General features: G+C 49.0%; 2 protein-coding genes and 2 long non-coding RNA genes across 11 annotated transcripts in view; 1 reads left to right on the top strand and 3 right to left on the bottom strand.

Moving 5' to 3' along the window:
* Window positions 1-26272, bottom strand: part of LOC310682978 — a 152211-nt gene extending 125939 nt beyond the window's left edge. The window contains exon 1 of the long non-coding RNA XR_014514231.1: window positions 25946-26272. This is a non-coding gene — a long non-coding RNA (uncharacterized lncRNA). The remainder of the gene's footprint in view (window positions 1-25945) is intronic.
* Window positions 2562-16737, bottom strand: LOC310685018 (zinc finger and BTB domain-containing protein 40-like). Of its 4 annotated transcripts, none has more exons than XM_083456549.1 (14): window positions 16614-16737; window positions 14555-15307; window positions 13564-13709; window positions 12273-12456; window positions 11692-11855; window positions 10930-11101; window positions 9046-9450; window positions 8184-8390; window positions 6922-7086; window positions 6007-6221; window positions 5195-5357; window positions 4455-4541; window positions 4121-4338; window positions 2562-3697 (listed from the first exon to the last, which is right to left on the bottom strand). In XM_083456549.1, exons 2-14 carry the CDS (start codon window positions 15249-15251, stop codon window positions 3584-3586), a joined length of 2937 nt encoding a protein of 978 aa, XP_083312675.1. In that variant the 5' UTR covers window positions 15252-15307; window positions 16614-16737; the 3' UTR covers window positions 2562-3583. The 4 variants fall into 4 exon arrangements, with proteins under 4 accessions (XP_083312675.1, XP_083312672.1, XP_083312673.1 ...); XM_083456546.1 differs by having other exon boundaries at window positions 4112-4338; window positions 16614-16735; XM_083456547.1 differs by having other exon boundaries at window positions 4112-4338; window positions 15808-16616.
* On the top strand, window positions 16890-23771 carry MUL1 (mitochondrial E3 ubiquitin protein ligase 1). Of its 5 annotated transcripts, XM_083456552.1 has the most exons (6): window positions 18129-18229; window positions 18603-18640; window positions 19625-19767; window positions 20870-20957; window positions 21262-21382; window positions 22486-23771. In XM_083456552.1, exons 3-6 carry the CDS (start codon window positions 19648-19650, stop codon window positions 23174-23176), a joined length of 1020 nt encoding a protein of 339 aa, XP_083312678.1. In that variant the 5' UTR covers window positions 18129-18229; window positions 18603-18640; window positions 19625-19647; the 3' UTR covers window positions 23177-23771. The 5 variants fall into 5 exon arrangements, with proteins under 5 accessions (XP_083312677.1, XP_083312679.1, XP_083312678.1 ...); XM_083456551.1 differs by lacking the exons at window positions 18129-18229; window positions 18603-18640 and adding an exon at window positions 16890-17271; XM_083456554.1 differs by lacking the exon at window positions 20870-20957.
* Window positions 18023-18671, bottom strand: LOC310685020. The gene is made up of 2 exons (XR_014515026.1): window positions 18593-18671; window positions 18023-18216 (listed from the first exon to the last, which is right to left on the bottom strand). It is a non-coding gene; the product is annotated as an uncharacterized lncRNA (long non-coding RNA).
* Window positions 26273-27249: the final 977 nt, after the last annotated feature.

Raw genomic sequence — 27249 nt, 5'->3', positions numbered from 1 at the left:
AATGTCCTTCTTAGCAATTCAGCAGCTTGCTCTGTATTCATCCAGGGGCTTGAAGGCCCTCTGGTGTGATCTGATTGCTTACTAATAGGGTTGTCCACTGATTTGCTCATTTTTGATTAGTGAATTTGTTAAATGGAATACACTTGCACATCACCACAATCCCCAAATCAGGAAGGTCATTTTAGTCACTTTCCTTTTGGATGCTTAACATGGGCTGCTTTCGTAGATGCATCTATCTCTTTCCAAGCTCTGTTTCTCTAAAGCAGACTTCCCCAACCAGGTGCCCCTCCTGATCTTCTGAGCTACAGCTTCCACCAGCCCCAGCTAGTGTGATGTTTGGGACTGACGGGACGTTGTTGCCCAAAAGATCTGGAGGGTGCTTGGTTGTCAAAAGCTCTGCTCTCAGTGCCTCTTTCTGTCTTTCCTGTCAAGCCCCACTTGCAGATTACTGGGCTGTTATAAAGAATAAAGTAAACTTAAAACGATACCCCAATTTTCTGTGAAGATCCAAGCTGCTTACAAATAAAGATATTAAAAATACTTCAGTATATTATCAAGAATGAATTTCAAGGAGGTTCACTACAGTTCTAGTGTTGATCACAACCAACCAACCCCCCACCCCCCATTAGATTTTGGATGATAGTTATTTGGATTTGCTTAAGTCCTCAGAGTAGGGTATTGTTTTAAACACTGCGGGTTGTACCCAACTAAGTCCTATCCAGAGCAGGCACAATGAAATGGATTGATAAGGGTCTATTGAACAGGACCAGCGCTGGAATTAACCCTGTAAATCTGAGTGCTTCCTATAGAATGTGTAGCCAATGTGCTGCTCTCCAGATTATGTTGGGTTACAACTCCTATCGTCTCTTACTACTGGTAATGCTGGCTGGGGCTGATGGGAGTTGTAGTCCAACATCTGCAGGCCATCACTTTGGATACCCCTGCCATATAGGAATGGAAAGAATACTCCAAGAATGAATGATTAAACAGTTGTTAAAGAGCAGCATCAGCCCACTCTCAAGAAAAATGACCCTGTAAATGTAGATTGCTCCTTACAGTAAAACAGGATGGTTTTTACGAAAGGCTTTTGCAATAGGTAGCTCTTTCAGCTGTCAGAATTCAAGTCACAGATAAGCTGTAGGTGGCAGAAAAAAACCTTGTACACAACCTTTGTTGATCTAGGCTTGGCTTTTGATACCCTAACTGATGAACTAATAGAACAGGAATGTCCTTAACACAACAGATACATTAAACAACCAATTCTTGACCCCTGGATGGAGATAAAGGCAAGTTAATGGTCCAGGTTTCTAACCGGTTCTTCAGTACTGCTGGCAAAACACACTAGAACATTATCAAGTCATCTTTACTATATGCCTAGGCGAGATTACTAATCATGAAACAAAGCTCCAGGTATTTTAAAGCTCAGCCGTCCTCACAGTGACAAAGATATAATAGCTTTTTAATTTTATGTCAACTTTAGAGACAGCATTCAGGGCCCTCCATTTCTTAAGAGCACACTGGTATATGGCTGCTCCCCTAATACTACCAGCATAAAGGCAGATGAAAACAACACAGAGAAGATTGTGCTCCACAGATGGAGTACTGATCTTATGTCACAAGGTGGCAGCAACACAATTTAAGAGACTGCAGGCTCAAGGATAGCACTTCAGCGGTCTGGATTTCACCCCTCTGTATGCAGTGGCTGGCTTTGTGTGCCTAATCTGTGCTAACCTTATATGTGAGGAGCCAATTTAGGAGCCAATCAAAGTAATTTTGTAGGTGCTACTGTTGTTCACAACCTGCAGATGGGAGGCACAGCCCGGAGGGGTGGGTTCTGCCCTGCCCCACCCTCTTTTCATTTGTTCATTCACTTCATTCAGAAGTTTTTAACGTACATCCATAACTCATCGATATCAACACTGGAAGAGAAGCAATGGCCTTCACTGAAAGGGTGGCTGGACTGGCTTTCTGACTGCCCAACACTGCACTATACAATGGTTAAAGAGCTTGGGTCAAAAATGGATTCATTCAGTGCTATTTTTCTAGAAAAAGTGGTCCTGGAACTCAGCATGAACACCCCCCTCCTTCTCTTAGAATGTAATGGTTCCCACCTGAGAGGTATTGGAACTAAGTTCTGTCAAGTTCCAGCTGAAAAAAGTCCTGGAGTCATTCATTCATTGTGCAGAAGCATCAACACTGTCCAAGTCCCCACCACCACCATTCCACATGCCGCTTTATGAAGGGATTTGGCGCCACATAAAAAGGTAATCGAGTCGAAGGGATAAGACAAACTGAACACAGAATGCCTCTTTGTCCTGTGTTATGTTATTTGCATAATGTGTATTTAAAACATAAAATGTACTCCAGAGCTGTTCCTGGATTCCCTGTTCTTTCTCTTTATTGAAAAGAAATTAAATACACTTCCAAATAAAAAATGAAACAGTAAGCCAAGCCAGGCTGAATATTTGGTAAACCCAGGCTGACTCTGAAAGGTTTTCAACAGGAACAAATGGATTCAGGATTTAGGATTATCACTAAATAACATTTGTAGCACAGACTCATACAAAACAGGAGCTCAGTTTATTCAGCCAGTTTGTTAACATCATTGTTAATGTTTGCTACCTTAATATAAGTAATTTCAATACCAGTTTGTCCTCGCACAGTTGAGTACATCAGAGCTACTGATGCATATTACAACAGCTTGCTTGCAAGCTGTTTCTAGAAAGCTCAAAGCCATGTTTGCCAAAGGACTCCCTCATGAAGAATATATTGCAGTGCAAGGGCCAGTACTGCTGCCTGGGCCCATTTGTGACAACTGCCTTGGACCCCCACAAATCCGTAAAAAAAAAAAAAAAAAAAAAAAAGAGCAAGATGGCTGGGACAAGCTCCACACAATCCCAAGAGTGAAGCGACAGGTGGGAGCCTGGAGGGAAATTTAAAGGGCACTTTGATCTAGCTTCTCAGTGGCACAGCTGCCACCATTGCCTGGTATGTCAACCAGGACCCACCAATGAATGGCCTACCAGAGGGAAGTTTATCCAGAGACCCCTCAAGCCTCGAGATGGTCCTGGATGGAGCTCATGGACTGCAGGATGGGCAGCCATGTTCTTAGGAGTAGGTTGGGTAGGGGTTCTTGTCCTCAACTACCTGCCCACATGGCAAGGCTGCCATGCTTTTGCCATCTGCTTTGCCACTCTCTATTTGGATCACCATGTTCCCCTACGCCTGCTTCCTGGGCAGCCCTCACGCAGCTCCCTTATTCATCTCATAAATGGCCTAGCGTACCCAAACAGAAGGGAAGGAAGCTTTTAAAAGGGCACAGCCAGGTGGAGAACAAAACCACGCAGCCTCCTATGATGCCCAGAAGGGAGAGTCTGCCTTTCAATGGGTACATCTGATCCAAACCTTTCCATCATGGAATCCCTGTTTTTCTAGGATTGCTTTCATCCCTGCTGTGCCTTGCTCCATGGCAAATATTTAAGCAGGTTCCAGCCCAACAAAAACACAGGTTGGCACAGGCTATCCCTCTCCCCATATCACATCGCCGTGACTTTTTCATCCAGGAAGTCTTCCGAATTCACCATCACCAGCTGTGCTCCACTTTGGTACCCTGTACTTCTGGCAATGTCAGAAACACCTGAGCGTCAGCAAATTCCGGCTCTGCCACGGTGACCACAGGCTCAGGTGTCTGAAGCACCTGACAAGGAAAGGACACATGAATGTCACTGCTTCAGCTGGGCAGAAGAATATGCTGGACATTCACTTTGCGGGCAGGTAGCCACTCACGCTCAGCCTGGCTTTCCTCCTCACAGTATAATGGGGAGTGGGTGAAGTTGAGGCAACTCCAAGTTGGCATCAGAAGAGAAGGGGCGACACTGTTTATATCCAGACTGGGGAACTGGATCTGACCGGTTGGCAGTCAACTGGGCCCATGGACTGGAGGTTCCCCACATCTGGCCTATATCGTAACACACCAGGAAAAACTTTGCGTGTGGGGGAAGCCGTGTTAAGAGGCTTTGTCCTTCCTGATGGGATGACACAGAACAGGCACCCAGACAAAGGACTGGGAAGGGGTCAGCTTAACATCCCTAATGGGAAAGGTATCACTGACCTGCACTACCTGGGCCATTGGAACTTGTGAACTGGCAACCACCACCTTTGGGTGCTCAGCACCACAGTGCTGCTCCAGCTGCTCTTGTCCAGGGAAGACCTCCTCGCAGAGTGTGCAGACCAAGGAAGGCTCCGAAGTGCTGGTGTGTTTGGTGGCCAGGTGCTGCTGCAGTGCCCCCTGGAGGTGGAAAGAGGCTGAGCAGTGTGGGCAGTGGAGGGGCTGAGACCCTAAAGGAGGGAGGGAGAGAGAGAGAGAGACAGAGAGAGAGTACAGTCATTAGTAGGGAGGAAGTGGGAACCTCCTGGGAGAGGGGCAACAAGGGGCAAATTAGTGGGACACTCACCCGAGTGCTGGCTTTTCTCGTGAGCCTGCAGCAAAGCGACTGAAGGGAAGAGTCTCTTGCACTTCTCACACTCATGGAATGTCACTTCTAAAGGAAAGCCATGAGACCCCCAGTGGGTAGTTTATCAAAAAGAGGGTTCAGCTACAGGCCAGATATCCACTGACCTTCACCCAGCCCCCTGCTCAGGAGAAAGGCTTGCAAAGCCTTTTTGGGTGGCTCCTCTAATGCATTCTCTTCCAACCAACACAGCCTCACAAAGAGCCAACAGTAAGCCACCCACCTCGGTAGAGTGTATCCCACTCCCCCAAAACCTGGCTGTTGTGGGATCCGGCAGACTCCCGACACTTGTCCCCTCAATCCAAAACCACTGCCTAAAAAGTGAAGTGTGAAGACAGCATGCACCCAAACCCCACCAAACTATGACAAGCAACAGAGGTTTTGTGGAGGTCCAACAGTTCCTAGGAAAAGAGTGGTGGATTCCGTATATCACCACACCCCCAGAGGAAGTCCACCTCTGAACACGATGCCGGGGAAGGGCAGGGACCACCCTGCTTTTGACTTTGCCAGGAACAATGGTAGAGAAAGACAGGTTGCCGAATGAGCTGGACCTTGGTCTGATCCCACAAAGTTCACCTAACAGCCAGTGCTGAGCTGGAGGCTCCGTGCCAAAGAGGCAAGACCTGTCAGGCACCAAGAGCAGAAGGCACCAAGGTGGCACCTTTGCCCTCTGAGTCCTTTACCTGCATGCTCTTCCTTGGTGTGTCTCCTGTGGGCTGCAGTGCTGGAAAAGGTCTTATCGCAGGAGCTGCACTGCAGTGAGGAGAACTTGGAGGACCGGTGGTTCTGAGCAGCAAAGATGTCTGGGTGATGAGTCCGATTGTGGTACCAAAGCCCTGACAATTGCTGGAGGGAGCAAATCCATTCTGGTTATCACAACCCACACACAGAGGGGGGTTGGGCTGCAGGTTCAAAGCCTTGACTCTGGGATTCACATTGACTATAGGGATTCCACCCCTACCCCATCCCTGAGGTAGACAATGGCTTCTGTCTCCAAAGGAAGCACTGCCACATCAATCCCTTGGCTGTTGCTACCCCACATGCCCCCAATTATATTTTCTATCTATCCACAAAGGGAGGTCAATGGATGCCCACAGCAGAGCCTAATCTTCAGTGGAGGCAAGTCTTTGCAAGAAGTCCAAGTAAGACTTCCCTGGTGCTCCTTCTCTGCCATCCCTGGGTGCAAAGGAGTGACCAGGTCAGAATCTGATTGCCTGTTGTAAACACAGTCTTTGGAACCAATGGGCTGGTTTTATTTGGTATTTTATTGTTACAAAGTCACCTTTGTAAAAACGCCTTGTGCGAAATATAGCTTTTTATCGTGTACAAAAAGACAGAATGCCCATTTTAGAATTCAGCACTTTTGGATTCCCAGAGACTCAGGGGAAGCAATGGAAGATGTGTCTGTGTGTGCGAGGGAGAGGTGAGACCTAAGAACGGGAAAGGGGAGGGATGGTTGTCCTGTTGGCCACTGCTTCTGCCAAAGCAGACCCACCTGATAAGCTTTGTTGCAGATCTGGCAGCTGAAAGGTTTCCCCCCGACGTGGGTGACCACATGGCGCTCCAGCAGGGAGGGTGCACTGAAAACCTTTCCACAGGTCGGGCATGGGTGGTACTCCCTGGAGTGGGCTGCATGGATGTGCTTCTGGTGCTCCTGCAGGGTGGGGAAGCTCATCTGGCACTTCTGGCAGTCATAGGGGTCGTCAATGTCTGAGTCCCCATGTGGAGGGCAGGGCAGGAAGGTGGCGCCAGGAAACAACGAGTTCACATGAAGAGGGTTCAGGAGGAGCAGAAGGAGCAGAAGGACAAAACAGGAGCTGGTTACAATCACACCACTGTTTCCCCTCAGATTATGACTGCCCTACCCTCAGGAAAGACTTTGCTCCCAACCAGGACCACATTCAGTCTTATCTAGGCATCATGTTGGTGCTCCTCATGATTCCAGACTTTCTGGCAGAGCCCAAGCCCTTGACTATACCCTGCTGTGTGGGACTTTTAGGCAGAGACACAGAAGAACAGCTGCCACCAATAGCTGCCACCTGGAAGGACAGTTGGGGTCACCCTACCTCAAGGGCTCAGCACTGCCTCCTTCTCCAAAGCAGAACCACATGCAAGAGTGTAAGCTTGAGAGCAAGAACTCTCAGATTACTCAGCATTATAAAAAAAATCTCTAAATAATAATAATGATGAGCAACTCCTCTAGATCTCTGGCACTGGTCCAGCAAGGGGATGCCCTCACAATAAGAGGCAGAGCAGGGAGCATCCTGCAACTGCTTCCTTCCAGGGTGTGTTTGCAGCACTTTTAAGTGCATGAGCAGTAAATGGCAAAACTTACAAAGCTAGGGAGGGCAGGAAGCTGCTGCTGTCATTATTTGTTGTCATTTGTTATTATGAAGCTGAAGGCACTCACTGTGAAAGGTATGCAGGTGTATGGAGAGACCGTTGGCTTGGCGGAAGCCTTTCCCACATTCCCGGCAGACGTAGGGTTTGTCGCCTGTGTGGGTGCGCACGTGGCGGGACAGCTCAATGGACTGTGCGAAGACGGCGGCACAGTACTGGCAAGCATACATCTTCCCTGTCAAGAGAGCCAATGCAGTGTGTTGGTATGAGGGCTAATATTATGGCACTGAGCCTAAGCATGGAAGGACTGGCATGCTAGAAGGACCATCATCAGATTTCCAGAATATCCAAGCAATGCCTGGTCTCACAGCAGTGCTAGAAAATCAGATATATAAGCTAGGTGCCAAATGGCTCCTTTAACCAAGGTTGCAGTTGCCAAAATGAAATGTCTAGTTGCCACTAATTGATTCTCAGTTAAACATCCAGCTAGTTCAGATGACAATCTTGAGCCAGGTTAAGAGCTTGGTGATCTTAAAGATGAAAAGTCACTTGACCCAGAGACAGGCCTATTCTGGCCTGTTTTTCTTAATGGTGACTGCTCCTGCTCAGGCTGTGCAGAAAAAGTATTTGGGTTCCTGAAATTCTTTCCAATTGTGCAGATAAAATATTACTGACAGAATTCTACAAGAAGGAGTATGAGTGGGTGAAAACAGTCCAGATCCAACGACCCCCAGGCATGCACCTCCAGATGGTGGAGGTGTCAGACGCCATCCTGGCACCCAGGCATCTTCACTTGGTTGAAAGTGTTCAAACGCCAGGTGCAGAATACACCTGGCTAATCTCAAACACTGTCTCAGAGTGACAGGGATCAGCTGGAAGAGACAGCAATAGGAGCCAAAAAAGGTGGCTGAGGGACAGAGGGCAGCAACCCACTTTGGGGTCTTCAAAGCTGTGATGAGGTCAGTCTCTTCCCTGTAGCCCCACAAGGGAAGCACACATACGCCCCTACTTTCAGTACCCAGCAACTTGGGCTCCTGTGAAGTTTGGCTCCTCCACACAGCGGGGCTCAGTGCTGCTTCCCAAGGTGCCTTTCCCTGACTCCCCGCCCTGCTATGCAGCAGCACATCACGGCCCAACCCCTGCTCTACTGGGGAGCCTTGGCACATTTCGGCAGTGTGGCACATTTTGGCAGTGGGCTGCATGAGATGCAGCCTCTGGGTGTGCAGGGGGAAATGACATGCGTCGGCAGGGCCCCCGGTTCTTTGCTAGCTTCCCGGACTCCTGTCAAGTTGCTGCGGTCGGAGGCTGACCCGGAGGGGCGCCTAGCCTCACCTTTGGCGTGCTTCTTCTTGGTATGGTAGGCGAGAGCTGAAGCCTGGGCGAAGCTCATCAGGCAGTGCTTGCAGGCGAAGGGCTGGTCACCCGTGTGCAGGCGCTGGTGGTTTTTGAGTGTGGAGTTGGCCGCAAACTTGGCGCCGCACTCTTCGCAGGAAAAGGGCTTCTCGTCAAAGTGCTCCGTCAGCTTGTGGTACTGCATCCCTGAGGGGAGGCGGGGAGGCGGGGAGGAACAAGGAAGCAGCAGCAGGTGAGGCGTGAAGCCTTCAGCTCCCCAGCACACCATGTGCAGCCTTTTCAGATCAGCTTTTCGAGGGACACAGAGCTGCTCACCACTGCCTGCTCAAACTGGGCCTGGGCTGCAGCAGAGGGGATTCTCGCTGGGAAAAGTCCCTGATGTGGGAAGGGCCCTCTCTCAAGCTTTTCTGGGGCATGGTGAGGAAGTGGCATTCACTCGCACAGCCCTCACAATGTGCCCAGAGAAAGTCATCTAGACTGGGCTAAGCAGAGTGGGAAGAGCAGGTCTTCTTCTCCAGCCTCAAGGCTTTGAAATGGGCTGCCAAGCCTGCTCCCTCCGCCTGAGCCAGGCTCAGCAGGCATCTGGATCTAGAGCAGGGTTTCTCAAACTTGGGTCACCAGCTGCTTTTGGACTACAATTCCCATCATTCCTGGCCACTGGTCCAGATAGCTAGGGATGAAGGGAGTCCAAAAACAGCTGGAGACCCAAGTTTGAGAAACCCCAATCTAGAGGATGTCTGGAGCTCTGGGGTTTCACTTCGGAATGCAGAGAGGGCCTGACTGTAAATGGAGAGATAAAAGGGAAGCCGGCAGCTCCCAGCAGCCCTGCAGCTGGCCATACCTGATGTGTGTGCAAACTCCCGCCCACAAATGTCGCAGGCCACGGGGAGGCGGGGCTTCTTGGGCTTCTTCTTCCGGAGGGAGGAGCCTAGCTTGCCATGAGCCTCCGCCTGGTGCTTCTCCAGTTCTGCCTTGGAGGCCTTCGCCTCGCCACACTCTGGGCACTGCGCCGGCTTCTGGTGGGCCACCCGGCAGCGCTTCTCGTGCACCTTCAGGCGGCAGTAGAAGCGAAAGCTCTTCCCGCAGGCCTTGCAGGCAAAGCTCTTTGGGGAGGCAGCCCCCTTGGGGGCCTCTGAGCTTCGGCCCCCCTTTGGCTCCGCTTTGCCCACCGCTTCAACCTGAGACATGCTGTTCACCTTCCATTTCCAGACACTGGCCTTCCCTCCGTCGACAGCTGTCAAGAGCCCTGTGGAAGAACAAAAGGAAACAGTCGTTCTGAGGCATGTAGACCGTGGCCTCAGGGCCATCAGCAGGAGCCAAAAATATCTGAAGAACAATATGCTGAGCACAGCTTCCAGAGAACCTTTGTAAGGGTCAAGTTTCTAGTTTCTAGCTTACTAGTTTCTAGTAAGTGCTTCCAAGCATCAGGACAGTTCCAGAGGAATTCCCAGGAGTGGTCAGCAGTATCAACTGCTTCAGTTTCTTATCTACCCCCTTGCCAAGCAAAACGTACACCAACTGTGTAAGACAATAGGAATTCTGAAGCGCACTTGAATGGGTGCAACATATTCAGGTCACATAGCTTTAATCTTTGTAGCGCCTGAGGCAAAAACCTTGTACCACGTCCCTAAAGCTATTTGGAAAGTGCAAGATAGGCTGGGCAACGAGGATCAACTGCCTCAAGGTCAGGCGGCTTGAAAGGAAGGAGAAATCCTGCAAGGACATGCCTGCACCTGAGCGGGGCACCACTCTTCCAATGCACTGCACAGCTCATCAACAGCAGAAATGGGTTTCCGCTACAAGGGTCTATATTTTGCATTGTCTTACTTTTGTTTTCGGTGTATCTGTTGTTGTTTTTTTAAAAAAACTTTTCTTGTTTTTCCTGTACATTGTCTTCAGATGATTGTGCAGAAATTGATTGATAATAATACTTAAAAACCTGAAAAACTATTCTACCTTTAATTAAGCAAGTTTCTAGGCCTTAAGTGTGCAAGGGGAATCTCTCATAATAATGGTGAATCTCTCATAATAAAGGGGAATCTCTCATAATAATAATAATAATTTATTATTTATACCCCACCCATCTCGCTGGGTTTCCCCAGCCACTCTGGGCGGCTCCCAACAGAATATTAGAAACACGCTAAAACACCAGACATTAAAAACTTCCCTAAACAGGGCCGCCTTCAGGGGACTGAGCAGCATTTTCAGGGTTAGAGAATGCTTCCATGGACTGCATCACTCTCTTCTCCTCCCCATGGCAGTAGAAGAAAGCAGAAGAAACCAGGCAAAATCAGCTGCCATGTGAAAGTGTCCTCCACACTTTCCTCTGGCTGCTCCCCCCTACTGGACCCTTCTACAACAACCAGGCTCCTCATGCAACAACCCAAGACCGTAGGCCTTTGAGTGCTACCTCTACTCTGCAACGAAAAGCTTCTTCTGCTTCCGTTTGCTCCAGCATCTCAGCAGCCCCCTGAAAGAAGCTGGGAGTGGGCAGCATTCAGCCTCCTGGCTGTGGATTCCTGAACTGACGCGCAGCGGGAGTCGCTTTGCAGTCAGCTGCTCCCCCCACTCTCCCTTTGCCTCAAGTTCTGCCAAATTGACCACAAAACAATGCACCTCTCAAGCATGCACACAGAGGTGTATGTTGCCAATTGCAGGCTGGGGCTGGGCGTGTCCCCCACCGCGTGCCTAGAGAGTGGCATATACAAGGCAGAAAGATTCTCACCAGCTTGCTGTAGTTCCTGCATCACTGTCTGCAGGCCTGGGAATGAGTCCTGAATGCTGCAGAGGAGCTGGCAGATCTGGGTGGCAGGAAGTGGCTTGTTGTTCCAGGCACTGCTCAGAGCTGCCCTCCAGGAGGTCGCAGGGGCCACCTCCTGCAGGCAAGTGCTCACCAGCTGGGAAAAGCCACAGAAGAAACACACAATGAAGAGAGTCCCCCTACCCTGCTGCATAGCAGGATTATTTGACCTCTCCACTGGGTGCCCGAGCAGGTGCAGATGCTCCCCATGTGTGGCACGGGGGACTAGATCAACCCAGAAGGTCCAGCGAGTTCAGCCACATGCCTCTGGGAGCTGCCAAGCAGGGACAGAAAAGACAGCAGCCCTGCCCTGTCGAACCGCAGTCGTTTATTGACTCCTAAACATGCCCTGAGAGCCTATAGGGCAAGGGATGGTTTTCATGTGTAGATAATAAATAAATAACCAAAATGAAATGCAACATAGAAGCTCTGTTGAGCTACAGTGGTGAAGGGCTGTTGATGATCAACTTCCTCCCTGAATGTGTCCATTTGTATTTTGTGGCAATGAATCACATAAGCTAACAATGCATTTGATAAAGCAGCACCACCTCCTTCCCAGTCATCGGGGGTGATGTTGCGATGGGGTGACGACCAAGTGGTGAAGCACACATTCACCTGGCCATTGGTTGTCTGAATCCACCCAGCAGACACCCTGCTACAGATTTAGCACACCTGAGATATACACACCTGGCATCCAGGGACAGCATCCTGAACCTCTTTGGCTGGTTTGGCCAGGTCTGCTTCTACTGGTGGCAACTCCTCTTCTAGACCAGCTCCCTGCTGGAGGGCCTCGGATATCAGCTTGCGATGCCTCAGTAATACTTCTGTGGCAATGCTGTCACTAGAGCCAACTATGGAAACGGGCAGGGTGGGGTGTCAAATTACCAACTAGAGGGCTACTGCAGAACCTCAGCTTCCCAACAGTCATGCCATTTCCCTGCCCCAATATGTGCTCCCCATTGTGAGAAATCTTCAAACTGTCTCTTGGAGCCTGGATAACCCAGATGGGATGGTTTCAAGTCTAGACTAGAGGACATGTAGGAACAGGCCATCCTGAGCAAGCAAGGAGACCAGCCGTACGCAGAAAGAGTCTATGATGTGGGTGAAGACTCTCCTGCATGTCACAAAGACCATCTGAGGCCTCGTTGGACGAGGTGGGGGGTGGGCACCCTCTGTTCCATGATCCTGAGCGAGAGCTCAGTTGGGGCCATAGCCTGCAAAGCCTTTTCTGAACACCCACCGCCGCCAAATTGTCACCCCAAGGATACCTGTGCTGTCAGAACCAACTGCTGCAGCCACCCAACGGTCCAGTAGGAGACCCAGGCCAGGGAAAGGAGCTTTCAGGGCCCCGAGAAACTTTGACAGGGCCTCTGGGCTCAGGATCTTCTCCTCCTTGAACAGATTCTCTGCAGCGTCCCTGGGTGAGCTGCCCTCAGAGCAGTCCATGGCAGCCTGCAAGGACAATTACACAGCTAAGCAGGAGATGCTGAGAAACGTAGCAAACGCACATGCAATACTCCCCCGCCCCCATACACACTTTAATGCAGTTTGCAGTAGCTGAAATTTTGAGACACATACACTATTTCAAGTATGTTTCAGAAATCTAACCTGGCATGTTTGGCAGTGACAGGATCTGTGCATTCCAGGAAATATTTCAGTTGGGCATCAATTCTGTGCAAAGGCACCACAGATGCTTAATAGCTATCAAGAGCAATGCAAACTGGGAAAACCTGGCCCTAACTTATCTGTTTAATTCATTTATATGCCACCTATAAGGGTACAAACTCTTGCAAGGTATCTTACAAAAGATATATAAATGTAATATATGATAAACATTAAAAAAAGACAAACTGATTTAAAATAACTGACGGAAGCAGCAGCTAATGCATGAATCCAGCTTAAGACCTTGAGATAATGTAGTCCCAACTCCCTTCCAAAGCAGGAATATGCAGCTGTCCCAAACAGGGATCGAACCTGCAACCTTCGTGTTATCAGCACCATGCTCTAACTAACGGAGCTATCCATCATGAAGTGAACAGAGCAACTCTGCCTACCTCCTTGACATAGAATTAAGTACAGTGGTGCCCCGCAAGACGAATGCCTCGCAAGACGGAAAACCCGCTAGACGAAAGGGTTTTCCGTTTTGGAGGTGCTTCGCAGGACGAATTTCTCTATGGGCTTGCTTCGCAAGACGAAAATGTCTTGCGATTCCTGGGGTTTTTCCCCCGCTCCCCACCCCCTTTTTCTAAGGCACTAAGCTGCTAATAGCCTTTTAGCAGCTAATCCGCTAATCCCTTAAGCCTTTAATAGCCGCTAATAGCCGCTAAACCGCTAACAGCGCTAATCCGCTAATGGGCTTGCTTCGCAAGACGAAAAAACCGCTAGACGAAGAGACTCACGGAACGGATTCTTTTCGTCTTGCGAGGCACCACTGTACTAGGCCAAATTTCTTGGCAGAAAGGAAGGAGGCATTAGTGGGAGAGAGAAGGGTGATGTGGGTAAGAAGGGAGTGGCAAAAAGACAGGGGCATGCCCCTGCCTTCCCCTTTTTCCAGTTTACCTGCTTTTCTGCCCCAGAGAGGAAAGCATCATCCTCTGATGTGTCCAAGAGCCCTTGGATAGGCCTCAGCTGTGTCAAATCCTTTAGAAGCTCTTCCTTACTTTCCTGGGGCACAGCAGCTATAGGCTTCACCTCTTCTGAGCTTCCTATGAAAAGAGGAAGCCCAGAAAGTCAAAGGGAGAAAGGCCAGTGGAAGCCGGATGATAGCAGGGGGCTATTGTCTTCCTCTTCTGAGAATTATTTACCAAGCAAGAGAACACTACATACTGTGCACACCAAGCATACATAATGGATATATGTGCCCAACTGATCACTGCACTCTGCAGCAGATTTCACCTGGGAGTGCATTCCATGTTGGCATCTACTGAAGACCTCCTTTCAAAATGCCTTGTAAGTGCAGTTTTTTATCCCAGCCTTTATTCATCTGGAAATTGTATTCCTTTTTTCTTTGTTACTGCTGATGCCTTGTTGCTAAATTGCTTTGGGATGTTTCATGGGAAGTGAGTCACAAATGAAACCGGCACAAATGAGTGCAAGGAAGCATTCTGGTGGGAATGTTTATGCTAAAAAACCAAAACGTCTTAATTACCTAATAGGTGCTGCTGGAGGAGTTTCTTGGGAAGAGCTTTGCTTTTCCCACCTGGGGCTCCCGATTAAGATGGTGCATCTCCCTCCTCTTGCAGATAAGGGGGAAAGCATGCATGGACACAGGCAGAAGCTCTTGGCTTTTGGCTTGCAACAGGAGCAGCAGCTCACAGCATCAAGTGATGACTTCCATGTGTGAAATAGCCATCACAGGGAAAGCACAACAAACAAGGATGTCTACACAGAGTCAAATGCAAACTTTTCAACTGAGGCAGTTCACTAATTGACCTCACAGTTGTCATACAAGGCACATACATGTATGAAACAGTCCACTGGGTAGAATTACAACAGGCAAAGTTACTCTATAGTTTATTAGGAGCAGGCAATGTCAAGGTGACGCTCTCACCTGTACCTCCAACCAGGTCTTTCTCCTCTGGCAGTTTGGTGCTTTCCCATTCCTCGCAAATGCTCTGGCCACCTGGACACAGAGGGAGGAGAACTTTGGGATCCTGGCAATGAGAATCAGGAAGCTGAGTTTCCTTGTCTGAAGCTTCCTGACATGTGCTCTTTCCTTGCACTCTGGTGGTGTCCACAGAGTCTGCAGAGCCGGAAGAAACCTGCTCAGGATGCAACATCACTTTGACACTGAGTTTTGCAGCATGAGAACTGTCCAAAGTGGCAACACCTTTACTAGATGCATCCCCTGCCTGAACAGAAATGTCCCTCAGCACTTCTTCTTGACTTGGAAAGCTCAGAAGGTCCCCAAGAAGGGTTTTGCAACTGACAGCCACATCAAACATCTGCAGACTGTCGGCCACAGATATTATGTTGGTGAAATTGTGCTTCCCAGGAGGCAGCTTGCCTGTATATATCATTTCTAGCAGGAGAGCAAATTCATCTGGGGCCACCACAGAAGCATCAATGGAGACTGTGTCTGTGCCATCCAGCACAGACCTGAACAACACACTGGCTGCTGCCAGCACAAGCTTGTGCGCTCGGAAATGCATCGTCCCAACCAAGATGCTACAGTCGCAGAACTGCTGTTCCCTGCAGAGTGTATGGAGCTGTTGAAGTAGTTGCTGGCTGTAGTTTGGAAGATCCATAGCTCCCTGCAAGTCTCTGCTCCCTTCAGGTTCTGTATAGTTTTGCTCCCAATCAGCTGTACGCAGATGAGAAGAGCAGCAAATTAGTTGCGTGGACTGTACTTGTTCCCTTCCCCATTATGATCAAACCTGTGGCGTTGCCACGAACAAAGGTGAACAGCCTTGGGACACTACTGCTTTCCACCTGTAAAACCCAACTAGACTTTGAGTAAGAAAGTATTTCCTCCAAACAGGGTAATTTTATTTAGAGACCTCTGCTCTGCTCTCTAGTTCTGCCTGCTGTGTAACATTTGCCATCCTTCCTCAAAATCGACATTTTCTGGCTCAACCTCCTGGTTCCCATTCCTTACTGCAAACCTCAACATGTAAGGAAGCCTAGGAGGGCCATCTTAAGTGGATACAAATTGTTGCACCAGAAGTAGTTTTAGTCATGCTGGCCACTGAGCCCAGAAAGCTGTCTGTGGACAAACGCCAGCTCCCTCGGCCTGAAAACAAGATGAGAGCCACAACCCCATAGTCACCTTTGATTGGACTTAACCAGCAAGGGGTTCTTTACCTTTTAATTTTACCTACTGCTCTTTAAATATCTGAAACGGTAGTTAATGAGAAGCATGGACAGGGGCTTTCAAACAGCCCAGTGCTGTTCTGTGGGCCTTTGGTTTCCCACTGAAAGGAAGCTCCTTGAGGAAGGAAAAGTCCCACTAATGATGCCAGGTTACACCATGCTGGTGCTGCCCATGGTTCACCCAAAAAAGCTTCAGTTTGGAGAACTGCAGGTCTTTTGAGAGGAGAACTACAGCTCCCTGGATTCTTGAAGGGAAGTCATGCATTGGAAACATGTGATGGGCCTGAGTTTGTGGTGCCTCCCCCAGTCGCTTTCGTGAGCTGTTTCTTATCACAAGCCGCTCTGGGAGCCTTTTTGTAAAGGGGGGGGGGGGGAGACACAATGAAAGCGATGCTCCAGCCTCGAGGCATCTTTCCTCCCTCATTCCCTGCCATGTCTCACAGCCTAACAGAGCCCAACTTGGGCCGAGTGCCCTTTCAAGGGAGATGCGTGGCCGGTGGCCAGCTGCGAGGGGGCGGACACAGAGGGCCCCCCGAGCAGCACCAGCCTCCCGAGGGGCTTGTCCCGGACGAGGCCTCCCACCCGGGCGCGCTCTCTCCCTCGCCCGCTCCAGCTAGGCGGCGGCCGCACGAAGGGGCCCCCAGGCCCACCCAGAAGCCAAACGCAGGGGCCTGCCCAGAGCCAGAGTCTTCTTCGTGGCCCCCACCCTCCCCGGTCGGGTGAAGGAGAGACGAATTGGGATACGGCGGGGAGGGCCTAAATCGAGCGCCTAGGCCGGCTGCCGTTGCCATGGTTACCTTTATTGGGAGCCGCGCGGCGGCGGACACGGGCGAAGGTGGGCGCGAGGGAGGAGGAACAATAAAGCTTCAACAAGGACGGCGTCCCTCAGCCGCTTCTCGGCCCCGCCTCCTCCCGGGCACAGAGGCGGAAACAAGAGAAGAGTCGCGCTTCACAGGCGGGTCCCGAGGCGGGACTTCCTCTCTCGTCGCTTGTCTATCAACGGAGGTCCACCACCCGCCTCGCGTCAAATGATTAACTTCTGAAGACCGGATTGGCCGCTGCGGGACAAACGAGGTCACGTGAACAGCCACGGCCTGCTCTGGAAGAGCGCTCGGGGCTGGGAAGGGAGAGGCCGGTCGGCTACTGTTCAGGATTCCCCCAATGGCTTCGTTTGTTAGCACCACCCTCCCGCCTCAAAAGTAAAAAGTGGCAATAGGAGCCAGGACGTTATGCGTCTAAAGACAGGAGTGATCAGTCTACCATTTTTTTCTAAGTCTATGGTTCAGGGGTTATTTGCATGAGCCGAGCGACCGGATGTTCGAGGTTCGCGTCGCTCTAGGCAGCGCCCTGAAATTCTATGAAAAACATCCTTTTGGGCCTCTTTGACGTCATCAGACGTCGACAGGAAGAAAATTTCCTTCCCGGAAGTAGGTCGGAGGAAGACACAAAATAGGGGTAGGAATGCTGTCTGAAGAGCATCCCTTTTTCTGGAGCCGGATATGGTGGAAGCCTCCTGTGTTACCCTGGGGATAGAGGGCGTAGGGGTGGAGTCTCTTTTAGGGGTGGCTTGCTTGCCCTGGGGAATCCTGAGATTGGTGTTGGCAGCTTGGGGGTGCGGCCGTTGTAGCTTTACAGTATTACAGGAAAGGGATACTCTGGCATGAACTGACTGGCAGAAGAGACTGGTCCTTCACATTATGTTGACTTGACTTGTGGAACTGCCTGCCACATGATTTGAGCATAGACTCAAGCAGCTTTAAAGGGAGATGAGCCAAATTTCATGAAGGAGAAGATAAACTGTGGAACCATCTGGAAGAGGGATGTGGTGTACAGCCCCCGTTTGTGACTTCCCCATTGTGAAAAGCACAATGCTGGTCTAGATGGGCCTCTGGCCTGGTATGGTAGAGCTCTGCTTGTTGCATTATTACATTTATATCCCTTTACTCCGTGTTGCTCAGAGAGTATGCAAAGGTTCTCTCCTGCCTCTATCCTATAATTTTGTCCTCCCATCAACCCTGTGAGGTAGGGTAAACTGAGAGATTGTGGCTGACCTGAAGTCACCAGCTGAGCTTGATGGCTGAGTAGGGGAGGGATTTGAACTTGATCTCCCAAAGTTTTGGGGATTAGTCTGATTAGCCTTGACTACTTTTATGTTAGTGACTGGAAGGTGGTTTGGAGAGCTGGATACTGGAGGTTTTTCCCCCCCGAGGCAGCAGTTGTATTTGAGATGGCATTGTGTATTGTGCCACCTTGATGGGTTTAATTGAAGCATCTGCTTCCGTGGTCTACAACCCCTTCATCAAGTGTATAATATGTTGTCCTTCATGAGTATCTAACTGACAAAACAGATTATAGTCTGCGAAAACTGGTGCCACAATAAATCTTCTAGTCTTTGAGGGTCTGCAATATTCCTATGGGACACGGGTGGCGCTGTGGGTTAAAGCCTCAGTGCCTAGGGCTTGCCGATCGAAAGGTTGGTGGTTCGAATCCCCGCGGCGGGGTGCGCTCCCGCTGTTCGGTCCCAGCGCCTGCCAACCTAGCAGTTCGAAAGCACCCCTGGGTGCAAGTAGATAAATAGGGACCGCTTACTAGCGGGAAGGTAAACGGCGTTTCCGTGTGCGGCTCTGGCTTGCCAGAGCAGCGATGTCACGCTGGCCACGTGACCTGGAAGTGTCTTCGGACAGCGCTGGCCCTTGGCCTCTTTGAGTGAGATGGGCGCACAACCCTAGAGTCGGTCAAGACTGGCCCGTACGGGCAGGGGTACCTTTCCCTTTACTAATATTCCTTGCTTTAAGAATAGTGGATAGCCAATGAAATTCCTGAGGTGAGTAATAAAAAGAAATAAACAGTAGTGTTCCAGGTTAAAACTACCATATTAACCAAACTTTTAATGGCAGATTCGTGACCTGCTGGGACTGCTAATTTTTGATGTTGTGTTTTATGATTGTAGGGTGAATTGAGTGATTTTAGGCTACATGGGGGTGTAATGAATCTATGTGAGCTGCTTTGTAGAATTTGGAGAGGAAAAGCTGCACACAAATACTTATAATAAATGAGAAAAATCACATTGTTTCTGAATACGGTGTTGTATTTGAAGTTTGTGTATATATTTGAAAATCAATTAAAATATAATACAAAGAAAAAGATAAACGCATTCAAATCAAGAATCCACATCTAGAGAATAGTAAATCTGGTAAATAAAAAAGGCAAATTTTCAGTTGAGCAGGAACCACAAATGAACAGGGCACGTTCTAGAAACTAGCAGCCATCTATATTGGTTTAAATATTAGTGTTATAAAAGTTTGTCATAATGAATGAGGAGACAACTTGCAGAGAGAATTCTCCAAGTCATAAGAATCATTTATAAGCACCTATTGGGGTGCTTTCACAGTTACTGTATCCAGGATGGATAGTTGCATTCTTTTTTAAATTCAGCTTATGGTAGCCGAAAGCAACCTTGATACTAGCACAGGTAGGCTATTATGTGTTATTTGTTTCCAGAATTTTTACATATCTGAAGAAATCTCTCTTTCAAAATATCACTATGCCCAGAGAAATTTCCCTCAGTCTGTTCTTGCTGTGTGTGGACTCTTGAAGGTTGTTGCCAGATATACTCCAAATGAGTCTGAGGTGTATAATATGACTTGTGGGCAAGATAAGACACGTATAGACATAGGAGTAAAGTATTGAAATAGGATTGGGCAGTCTTTGGGGATATAGTGTTGCAGAGATGGGAGGCTAGGTTATTTCTAACCCTTTGTGCTTTCTGACTAAAGAGCCCCAAGCCATTTTATTTTTCTCTTTCTAGGCATATATACCAGAGTTATAGCAATGGATGCTGCCGGACGTCCTTCGACGGGACAGGTGATCCTCCTGGCGACCAGTTCAGCTGTCACCGCAATTCTGTATGCCATTTACAGGCAAAAGTCAAAAATAGTTTACAGCTTGAAGGTCAGTTGCTGCTTAGAACAGGGCCACACATAACCATTATTTTTAATTTTACGTATTCAGTATTTTTTCAATGTCTGTTCTGCTTCTCAACTGAAAAGTATCTGGAGCAGCTGGAACAGCCCTTAAATGTTGAATTTATAAAAGGTAAAGCCTGTTATGAACATTATAAACTTTATAAACATTATAAACATGTAGCTAAGCAGTTGGCTCCTTACCTCTCTCGCCCTGACCTAAGCCACTGTGATCCACGCGACGGTCACCTCCAGACTGGATTATTGTAACTCGCTCTATGTGGGGCTGCCCATGAGACTGACCCAGAAACTCCAGAATGCCGCAGCGAGACTCCTTACAGGGTCTTCACTGCGAGATCACATTCATCCAGTGCTATACCAGCTGCACTGGCTCCCGGTGGAGTACAGGATCAGGTTTAAGGTGCTGGTTTTAACCTTCAAAGCCCTATACGGCCTAGGACCCTCGTACCTACGGGACCGCCTCTCCTGGTATGCCCCACAGAGGAACTTACGGTCCTCAAATAAAAACATCTTGAAGGTCCCAGGCCACAGAGAGGTTAGGCTGGCCTCAACTAGAGGCAGGGCTTTTTCGGCTGCGGCTCCAACCTGGTGGAACACTCTGTCACAAGAGACAAGGGCCCTGCAGGACTTGACATCTTTCCGCAGGGCCTGCAAGACAGAGCTGTTCCACCAGGCCTTTGGTCAGGGTGCAGCCTGACTCCCTCCTTTGGCAATCTTTACAAAATTTTAGTTTATGGTTGCCATCAATTTTGACTTTAATTAATTTTATAATGTTTTATAATGTTGCACTATTTTAGTGTTGTTAGCCGCCCTGAGCCCGGCTTTGGCTGGGGAGGGCGGGATATAAATAAAATTTATTATTATTATTTATTATTATTAAAAGTATATTGGATCCAAAAACTACAAATGCCAAACGAAGGGAGGAAATCCCAAAAGACGAGAAAGGAGTGGGGGGGTACACAATTATTGTGTTATGGGTTGTAGTCAATTAATTACTACGCAAAGTAGACCTATGCAAAGATTTTGAGTGAAGAATGGGCTCTTACCAATATTTAATTCCCTCCACCCAGGGAGCGAAAAAAGTCACCCTAGACCAGGATTTGAAGACTATCCTTATGGAAGCACCTGGGAAATGTGTTCCTTATGCAGTAATAGAAGGTAGGGTTTGTGAGTCTTGTGGGTTGCTGGTAATGGGGGTGGGAAGCATGTATGAGTGTTTGCCATTAGGTGTCTAGTTTGCTCCATCTGTCAGGGAGGATTATGGTATAACATGCACACTAAAATGCAACTCCCATCAGCCTCAACCAGTGATCATGGCTGTCCCTGCACTGCATAGTCCTTAGACCTGTGGGTAATTTAATAGGTTCCTATTGCTCTTGCTGTTCTGTTACACTGTGGTGAGTCTTCAGGTGTGCAATTAAGCTCTTTTCAGCTGTTTTTTCTTCCCTCTGCCATCCAATAGGTGTAGTGCGGTCTATTAAGGAAACCCTCAACAGTCAGTTTGTGGAAAACTGCAAGGGAGTGGTTCAGAGGCTAACACTGCAGGAGCACAAGATAGTGTGGAACCGAACCACGCACCTCTGGTAGGTACATTTCACTCCCAGACTTGAAAATGGGGCAAGAGGGTTGTTGCTTCCACTGGTTTATTGGTGTGAGGCAAGAGCCTTTATTGGAGCATGTGGCTTAATCAGTAGCGTAGGCCAGGTGCCATTCAGATTATTATAATCCACCTTTCAATCTCTATCAGGGTGGAGTCTGCATGCAGTCCTATATACTCCTCTGGCCCCCCCAGGGCTCTCCCCAGGCTGTATCCCCTCCCCAGGCTTGCTCTGTCCCCCCGTGAGTGCTTTTGCCTGGCTGGAATGTGCGCCTGTGAGAATGCCTCTAGCTTGCCAAGATGGAGAGCTGTGTATAAAAAATATCTGGCTTCTGTGCCAGAAAAGCAGCCCCCTTGCTAAAAAAAGATCCTGCAGGTTTTTTCAAAGTCTGCATCTAGCACATAAGAAGTTTAATCAAAGTGTGTTGTGGCACCTTAAAGACTAATACATTTGTTATGGCATAAGGTTTTGTGGACAAAAGTCCATTTTGGTATTGCGTAAAGGATCATTCTCAATGGGCAGATACGGGGTGGGGAGAGACAGATGTAAAGAGTGAGGCGAAGTGTCAATGAAAAGCAAACAAAAGAGGAAAACAAAACAGTTTGCGACAATTGCATTGCAGATGGAAACAGGGGCAGGGAACCGTTTTGGACCAGTGGTGGGTAGAGCCAGAGGCAAAGGTGGCAATAAAGAAAATAAAGTTTTACCTTGTATAGCAGGCTAGATTTTACACACACTCGGTCCTCCATTGAGAGAAGGAAGAAACATTATCAGAGTTCAAGAATGCATTCCAACCAGACAAGAACACTGAGGGAAGGGTGCAACTTTGGACGATGTATGGCTTGATGAGAGGCCTGAGGGCCATAGACCTGCCCTGTCCCTGATCTGAATAGTCATGATACGGAAGGGGAGGGAAGAGAAGTGCAAGCAAATTCCGGCAAACTCAAGCAAATTCTTCATTAAGTTTCTGTAGACTGAAATGTTAGGACCCATTCCCAGGCAAACCTTGATGTGCCCAGCTAAGTGGGCAATCCGTTCTGTGTTTCTGCTGCTGCTTTAAACCTTTGTGCTGGGTCCTCGTTCCCCAGGAGCGACTACGAGAAGATCATTCACCAGAGGACCAACACGACAGCCTTTGATATGGTGCCCCAGGAGGGAGGAGCCGATGTCGCCGTGAGGGTGTTGAAACCCCTGGACGCTGCCGAGCTTAGCTTGGAGACAGTGTACGAGAAGTTCCACCCGTCTGTCCAGTCCTTCACGGACGTGATTGGCCACTACATCAGCGGGGAGCGCCCCAAAGGCATCAAGGAGACCGAAGAGATGCTGAAGGTGGGGGCGGCGCTTACCGGGGTGGGCGAGCTGGTCTTGGACAACAACACCATCAGACTGCAGCCCCCCAAGCAAGGGATGCGCTATTACCTAAGCAGCCTAGATTTCGAGGCCTTGCTCCAGAAGGAAGAATCGAGCGTCCGTCTCTGGAAGGTCCTGACTCTGCTTTTTGGTTTTGCCACCTGCGCCGTGCTCTTCTTTGTCCTCCACAAGCAGTACCGCCATCACCGGGAGAAGCAGCGCTTGCGTCAGGTGCAGGAGATGATCGCAGCGGGCGGGGACACGCTGAATGCATGCGTCGTCTGCTTGAGCAATGCCCGCTCGTGTGTGTTCCTCGAGTGCGGGCACGTCTGCTCGTGCGACAAGTGCTACCAGGCGCTGCCGCAGCCACCCCGTTGCCCCATTTGTAGGCAGGAGATCGCAAGAGTCGTGCCTTTGTACAACAGCTGAATTGGCGGCGCCGTCTCTTTTGGCGACCTCCCCGTCCGTCTTTCTCGTTGAGGAACGTTCTTCCGGCTTTCGCTGCAGCATTAGAGGCGTGCGGGGTGTGGGTTTGGTGTGACCCTTCGCACAGACAGTTGGAGAACCAAGCCATGTTGCATAGAGCTGCAAACAAAGATTCAGAGCTTTTAACGATTGCTGTGATTTGGGAAGTAGACTGTTCAGCACTGCTTGGGTGGATTTTCTTTGCCAAAATGAAGTTTCTCAACTGACAATTCACATGTAAACCATGGAGACTTTGGTTTTCTCCAACCTCGTGCCCTGCAGATATTTTTGACTACAGCTACCATCAGCCCTGGAGTTGTAGCCTAAACCACCTGGAGGGCAGCAGGTTGGATAAGGCTGCTTGAACTAATCCCTGTATTTTCTTTCTCCTGTGTGAGAATTAACAGGATCATGTTTCTAAACTGGAATGCTTTTTTTGAGTTCTTTTTCACCAGTGCTGTGTGTGTGTGTGTGTTCTTCCTCCGAAACATTTACCAATCCCAATTCTCTTCTGAGAAGCTCCAAATTCAGTGCTCAGAATAAATTAAGTTTGCACTGCTTTGGTTTTAATTTTGCTTTCAGTATTTCAGAGCTCAAATCTTTTGGATTCCCCCCCTTTTTTTTTAGTAAGGAGGTGGTTAGAGAGAAAAGGGAAGACTCTTGAGCTTATGGCAAGGGGGCAGGCAGGGCAGCAGCCCTAGGGGGGAAATGGAAAGCTGCACTGGCCAGCGGAGTACAGCCTCTCCCCCACCCGGCACAGCTCTCTGGTAGTTGCTGACTGTTCATTAAACAGAACCAGGCCACTTCACAGGGTGAATGATGATGAAAAGGGCAACCAAAGTGATCAAGAGGATGGAGCAACTCCCCTATGAGGAATGGTTGCAGCATGGCAATTAAAGGATTTAAAGTGGTTTGATTGTAATTATCCCTTCCTATAATTTTGAAGGAAAACATAAAGTGCTTTGTATGTCAGCACTTCACAATTTCCTTAATTTGGTGCAGGTGTTCATTTTAAGTATAAACAAGACTCAATTTTCATAGCTGATTGTATGCAGCAATGCCCTCTTTATGCACCAACGTGGTCTAAACGTGCATATTGTCCTCTAGATCCAAGTTTTGGGCACCTGTATTCATGCAAACACAAATCTATACATATTCACTCACAGAACGGGTATTATAAACTGTTCAGTTATAGCAAAGGCTCTTGTTTCCGAAAAGGACAGGACGGTGTTTGGGTGACAGGGACTGATCTCTCCACCACTTTTAATTGTTCTCTGAAATGTGGAGGGGAGGAAAAAACGGAAAAAAAGATGAATGATCTCTGCAAGCCCCTTCCCAAATTTGACCCACTTCAATGGATGGAAGGGAGAGGTCTCCTTCATTTACAATACAGTGGTACCTCTGGTTAAGAACTTAATTCATTCCAGAGGTCCGTTCTTAACCTGAAACTGTTCTTAACCTAAGGTACCACTTTAGCTAATGGGGCCTCCTGCTGCCGCCACGCTGCTGCCATGCAATTTCTGTTCTCATCCTGAAGCAAAGTTCTTAACCTGAGGTACTATTTCTGGTACTAGCAGAGTCTGTAACCTGAAGCGTCTGTAACCCGAGGTACCACTGTACCAGTAAACAGTATGCGTATCCAATGTAAACGAGATGCTACAGCTCTGTATATAAAAGGCTAGACTATTGGGCTACAGGTTCGCAGAGGAGGAGGAGGCTGATGGGTTTGAACTTCCTTTCTATCGGTTCCAAAGGTGGAGAGCTTCGAAGCTGTTCTTGCACAGGGGTTTCCCAGCCCAGAAACAGCTTTCAAGCTCTCAGACTTGCTTACCTGCTCTTAGAGGCTCTGGCGGGAACTCGGGCAACCTTGCGAAAGCTCGCGAGAGCCTCCAAGGGTTGGGTAAGCAAGTCTGAGCTTGGAAGCTTTCCGCTTGGGGGGGGGGGCAAGGCCTGCTCAGAGCCCAGTTCTGGAAAGGGTAAGGATGTTTGCGACAGTTCCAAGGCGGTGGTTTAAGTATGCGCGTACCTGCATATATGTCACATCCCCAGAATGTGACTCACAAGGCACAATCACACTGTCCTCGCTGCTTTGGCACTTGCCTAAGGACGTGAGCTGAGCTGTACTGGATCAGGCCAGTGGCCCACCTAGTGCAGCATCCTGTCCTCACGGCAGCCTACCAGATGCCTGTGGGAAACAGCAAGCGGGACCCGAGAATGAGAACTTTCTCTCGCGCTGCCCCACCCTCCACGTTTTCTAGCAACTCTTCCCAGATAGCCTTGCAATGATATTTTGACCCTTTTCTTTGTCCAGGGTATGATTGGCCGACCTCAAGGTGAGAGAACAGGGAAGGTGCATTTACATCTCTGCATGAGTCCATGCGCAGAGCTGACTTCCTTCGAAGCGAGTGCGTACCCAGAACAATGACTCGCACGGAAATGTGGGCTACTCCTGATGGTGGCTGGTTCTGTTGGGGCTGAAACAGAACTGACGACGAATGCAGAGTTAGTAACTCTGTGTGATTGGTTAAAGGAGCTTCCTGTGGTCCAGATCTTCCTACTCTGCTGCTGCTATTTACTTAAGAATGCAACATGCAGTTGCATGATTCCTTGTTTTGAATCCTGTTATCAGAATCCCGTGAAGCAGGTTAGGCTGAGTGACTGTCTTTGCACTTCATGCCTGAGTTAGGTCACCCGCATCCTATTTCAGCACTTTTAATGCTCTACAGCATTAACAGTGGGTGGCGCTGTGGGTTAAACCACAGAGCCTAGGGCTTGCCGATCAGAAGGTCGGCGGTTCGAATCCCCGCTACAGGGTGAGCTCCCGTTGCTCGGTCCTGGCTCCTGCCAACCTAGCAGTTCAAAGCACGTCAAAGTGCAAGTAGATAAATAGGTACCACTCCAGTGGGAAGGTAAACGGCGTTTCCGTGTGCTGCTCTGGTTCGCCAGAAGTGGCTTAGTCATGCTGGCCACATGACCCGGAAGCTGTACGCCGGCTCCCTTGGCCAATAAAGCGAGATGAGCGCTACAACTCCAGAGTCGACCACAACTGGACCTAATGGTCAGGGGTCCCTTTACCTTTACCTTAATGCGCTACAGCACGCTGGCTCTCGATGTGACAATTTGACAGGCGTAACAACGGGAAGCAGGAATCCAGTTTGCTCTCTGGAGAAGACCGGTGCAATCACCTGAGATAGCTACTTCATTTCCTTATTTATTGCATTTGAATCTCACGTTTTCCTCCAAGGAGCTTGAGGTAGCATACATGATTCTTCCTCCTCCTCCATCTCCACAGCAACCCTGCGAGGTAGGTTAGGCCAAGAGGCCGTGACTGGCCCAGGGTTTAGTGAGCATCATGGCCAATTGGGGATTTGAACCTTGGTCTCCCAGGTCCAGTTCTGGCACTCTAACCACTACACCACCTCAGATGTGTGTACAACTGCCATGCCTTAACCAGTTGTAGAGCTTAAAACGATCTGCATGAATCCTGAACCCTGTATTGTTTGGGAACCTATGCCTTGTGGTTCCTGAGATGCTGTGTTGGGACTCTAGGTGGCGACGCATCACCGTGATGGTTGCGCTCAGGTGGCCAAGCTCAGCAACCTTCCGCTGCAAGCCCACAACTCCATCTGCTGGCAGGCTTTCCTTCACCAAGCGAAGATGCAGAGGTGTGATGGTAAACAGGGACAGCAAAGCAGAGAGAGCTGCCACTCTGGTCTATTTCTGTTTCTGTCGCTCCATTTCACTCCTACGGTGATGATACTATTGGACCTATGAATCTGTTTTCCAAGTAAGAGGGTGTCTTCGACAGCCACCTGTTTCAGTCCCAGAGTGAAGCAACAACACAATAAGCACAATATCCCATGCAAATGGTCCATATTTGTATGCGTGTGTTATTTTCACACGTCCATCTTTGCTGGATTTGGAGACTGGTGTGAAGGAAGGCAAGATGGGTGAGAATCCATCTTGCATGTGCAGTAGTCTGCACATGCCCAGGGACAGTCTTTTCTTCTTGACATTGCAAGGCATTAAGAGGGAGG

Source organism: Podarcis tiliguerta (assembly GCF_965153285.1).
Source record: "Podarcis tiliguerta genome assembly, chromosome: 8".
NCBI lineage: Eukaryota > Metazoa > Chordata > Lepidosauria > Squamata > Lacertidae > Podarcis > Podarcis tiliguerta.
Note: the sequence above shows the minus strand (reverse complement) of the source record. Positions and strands in the feature narration are given on the sequence as shown.

Bases quoted from the DNA above. Each gene is read 5' to 3' on its own strand.
- LOC310685018 (XM_083456546.1), bottom strand. From the start codon at position 15,251: ATGGATCTTCCAAACTACAGCCAGCAACTACTTCAACAGCTCCATACA. The intron at 6,222-6,921 runs GTGAGTGCCTTC...ATGGGGACTCAG, and splicing joins ACACCTGCATACCTTTCACA to ACATTGACGACCCCTATGAC. The intron at 4,339-4,454 runs GTGAGTGTCCCA...TCCCTCCTTTAG, and splicing joins CGAGAAAAGCCAGCACTCGG to GGTCTCAGCCCCTCCACTGC.
- MUL1 (XM_083456550.1), top strand. From the start codon at position 19,255: ATGGTAGCCGAAAGCAACCTTGATACTAGCACAG. The intron at 19,289-19,624 runs GTAGGCTATTAT...TTCTCTTTCTAG, and splicing joins CAACCTTGATACTAGCACAG to GCATATATACCAGAGTTATA. The intron at 20,958-21,261 runs GTAGGGTTTGTG...GCCATCCAATAG, and splicing joins TCCTTATGCAGTAATAGAAG to GTGTAGTGCGGTCTATTAAG.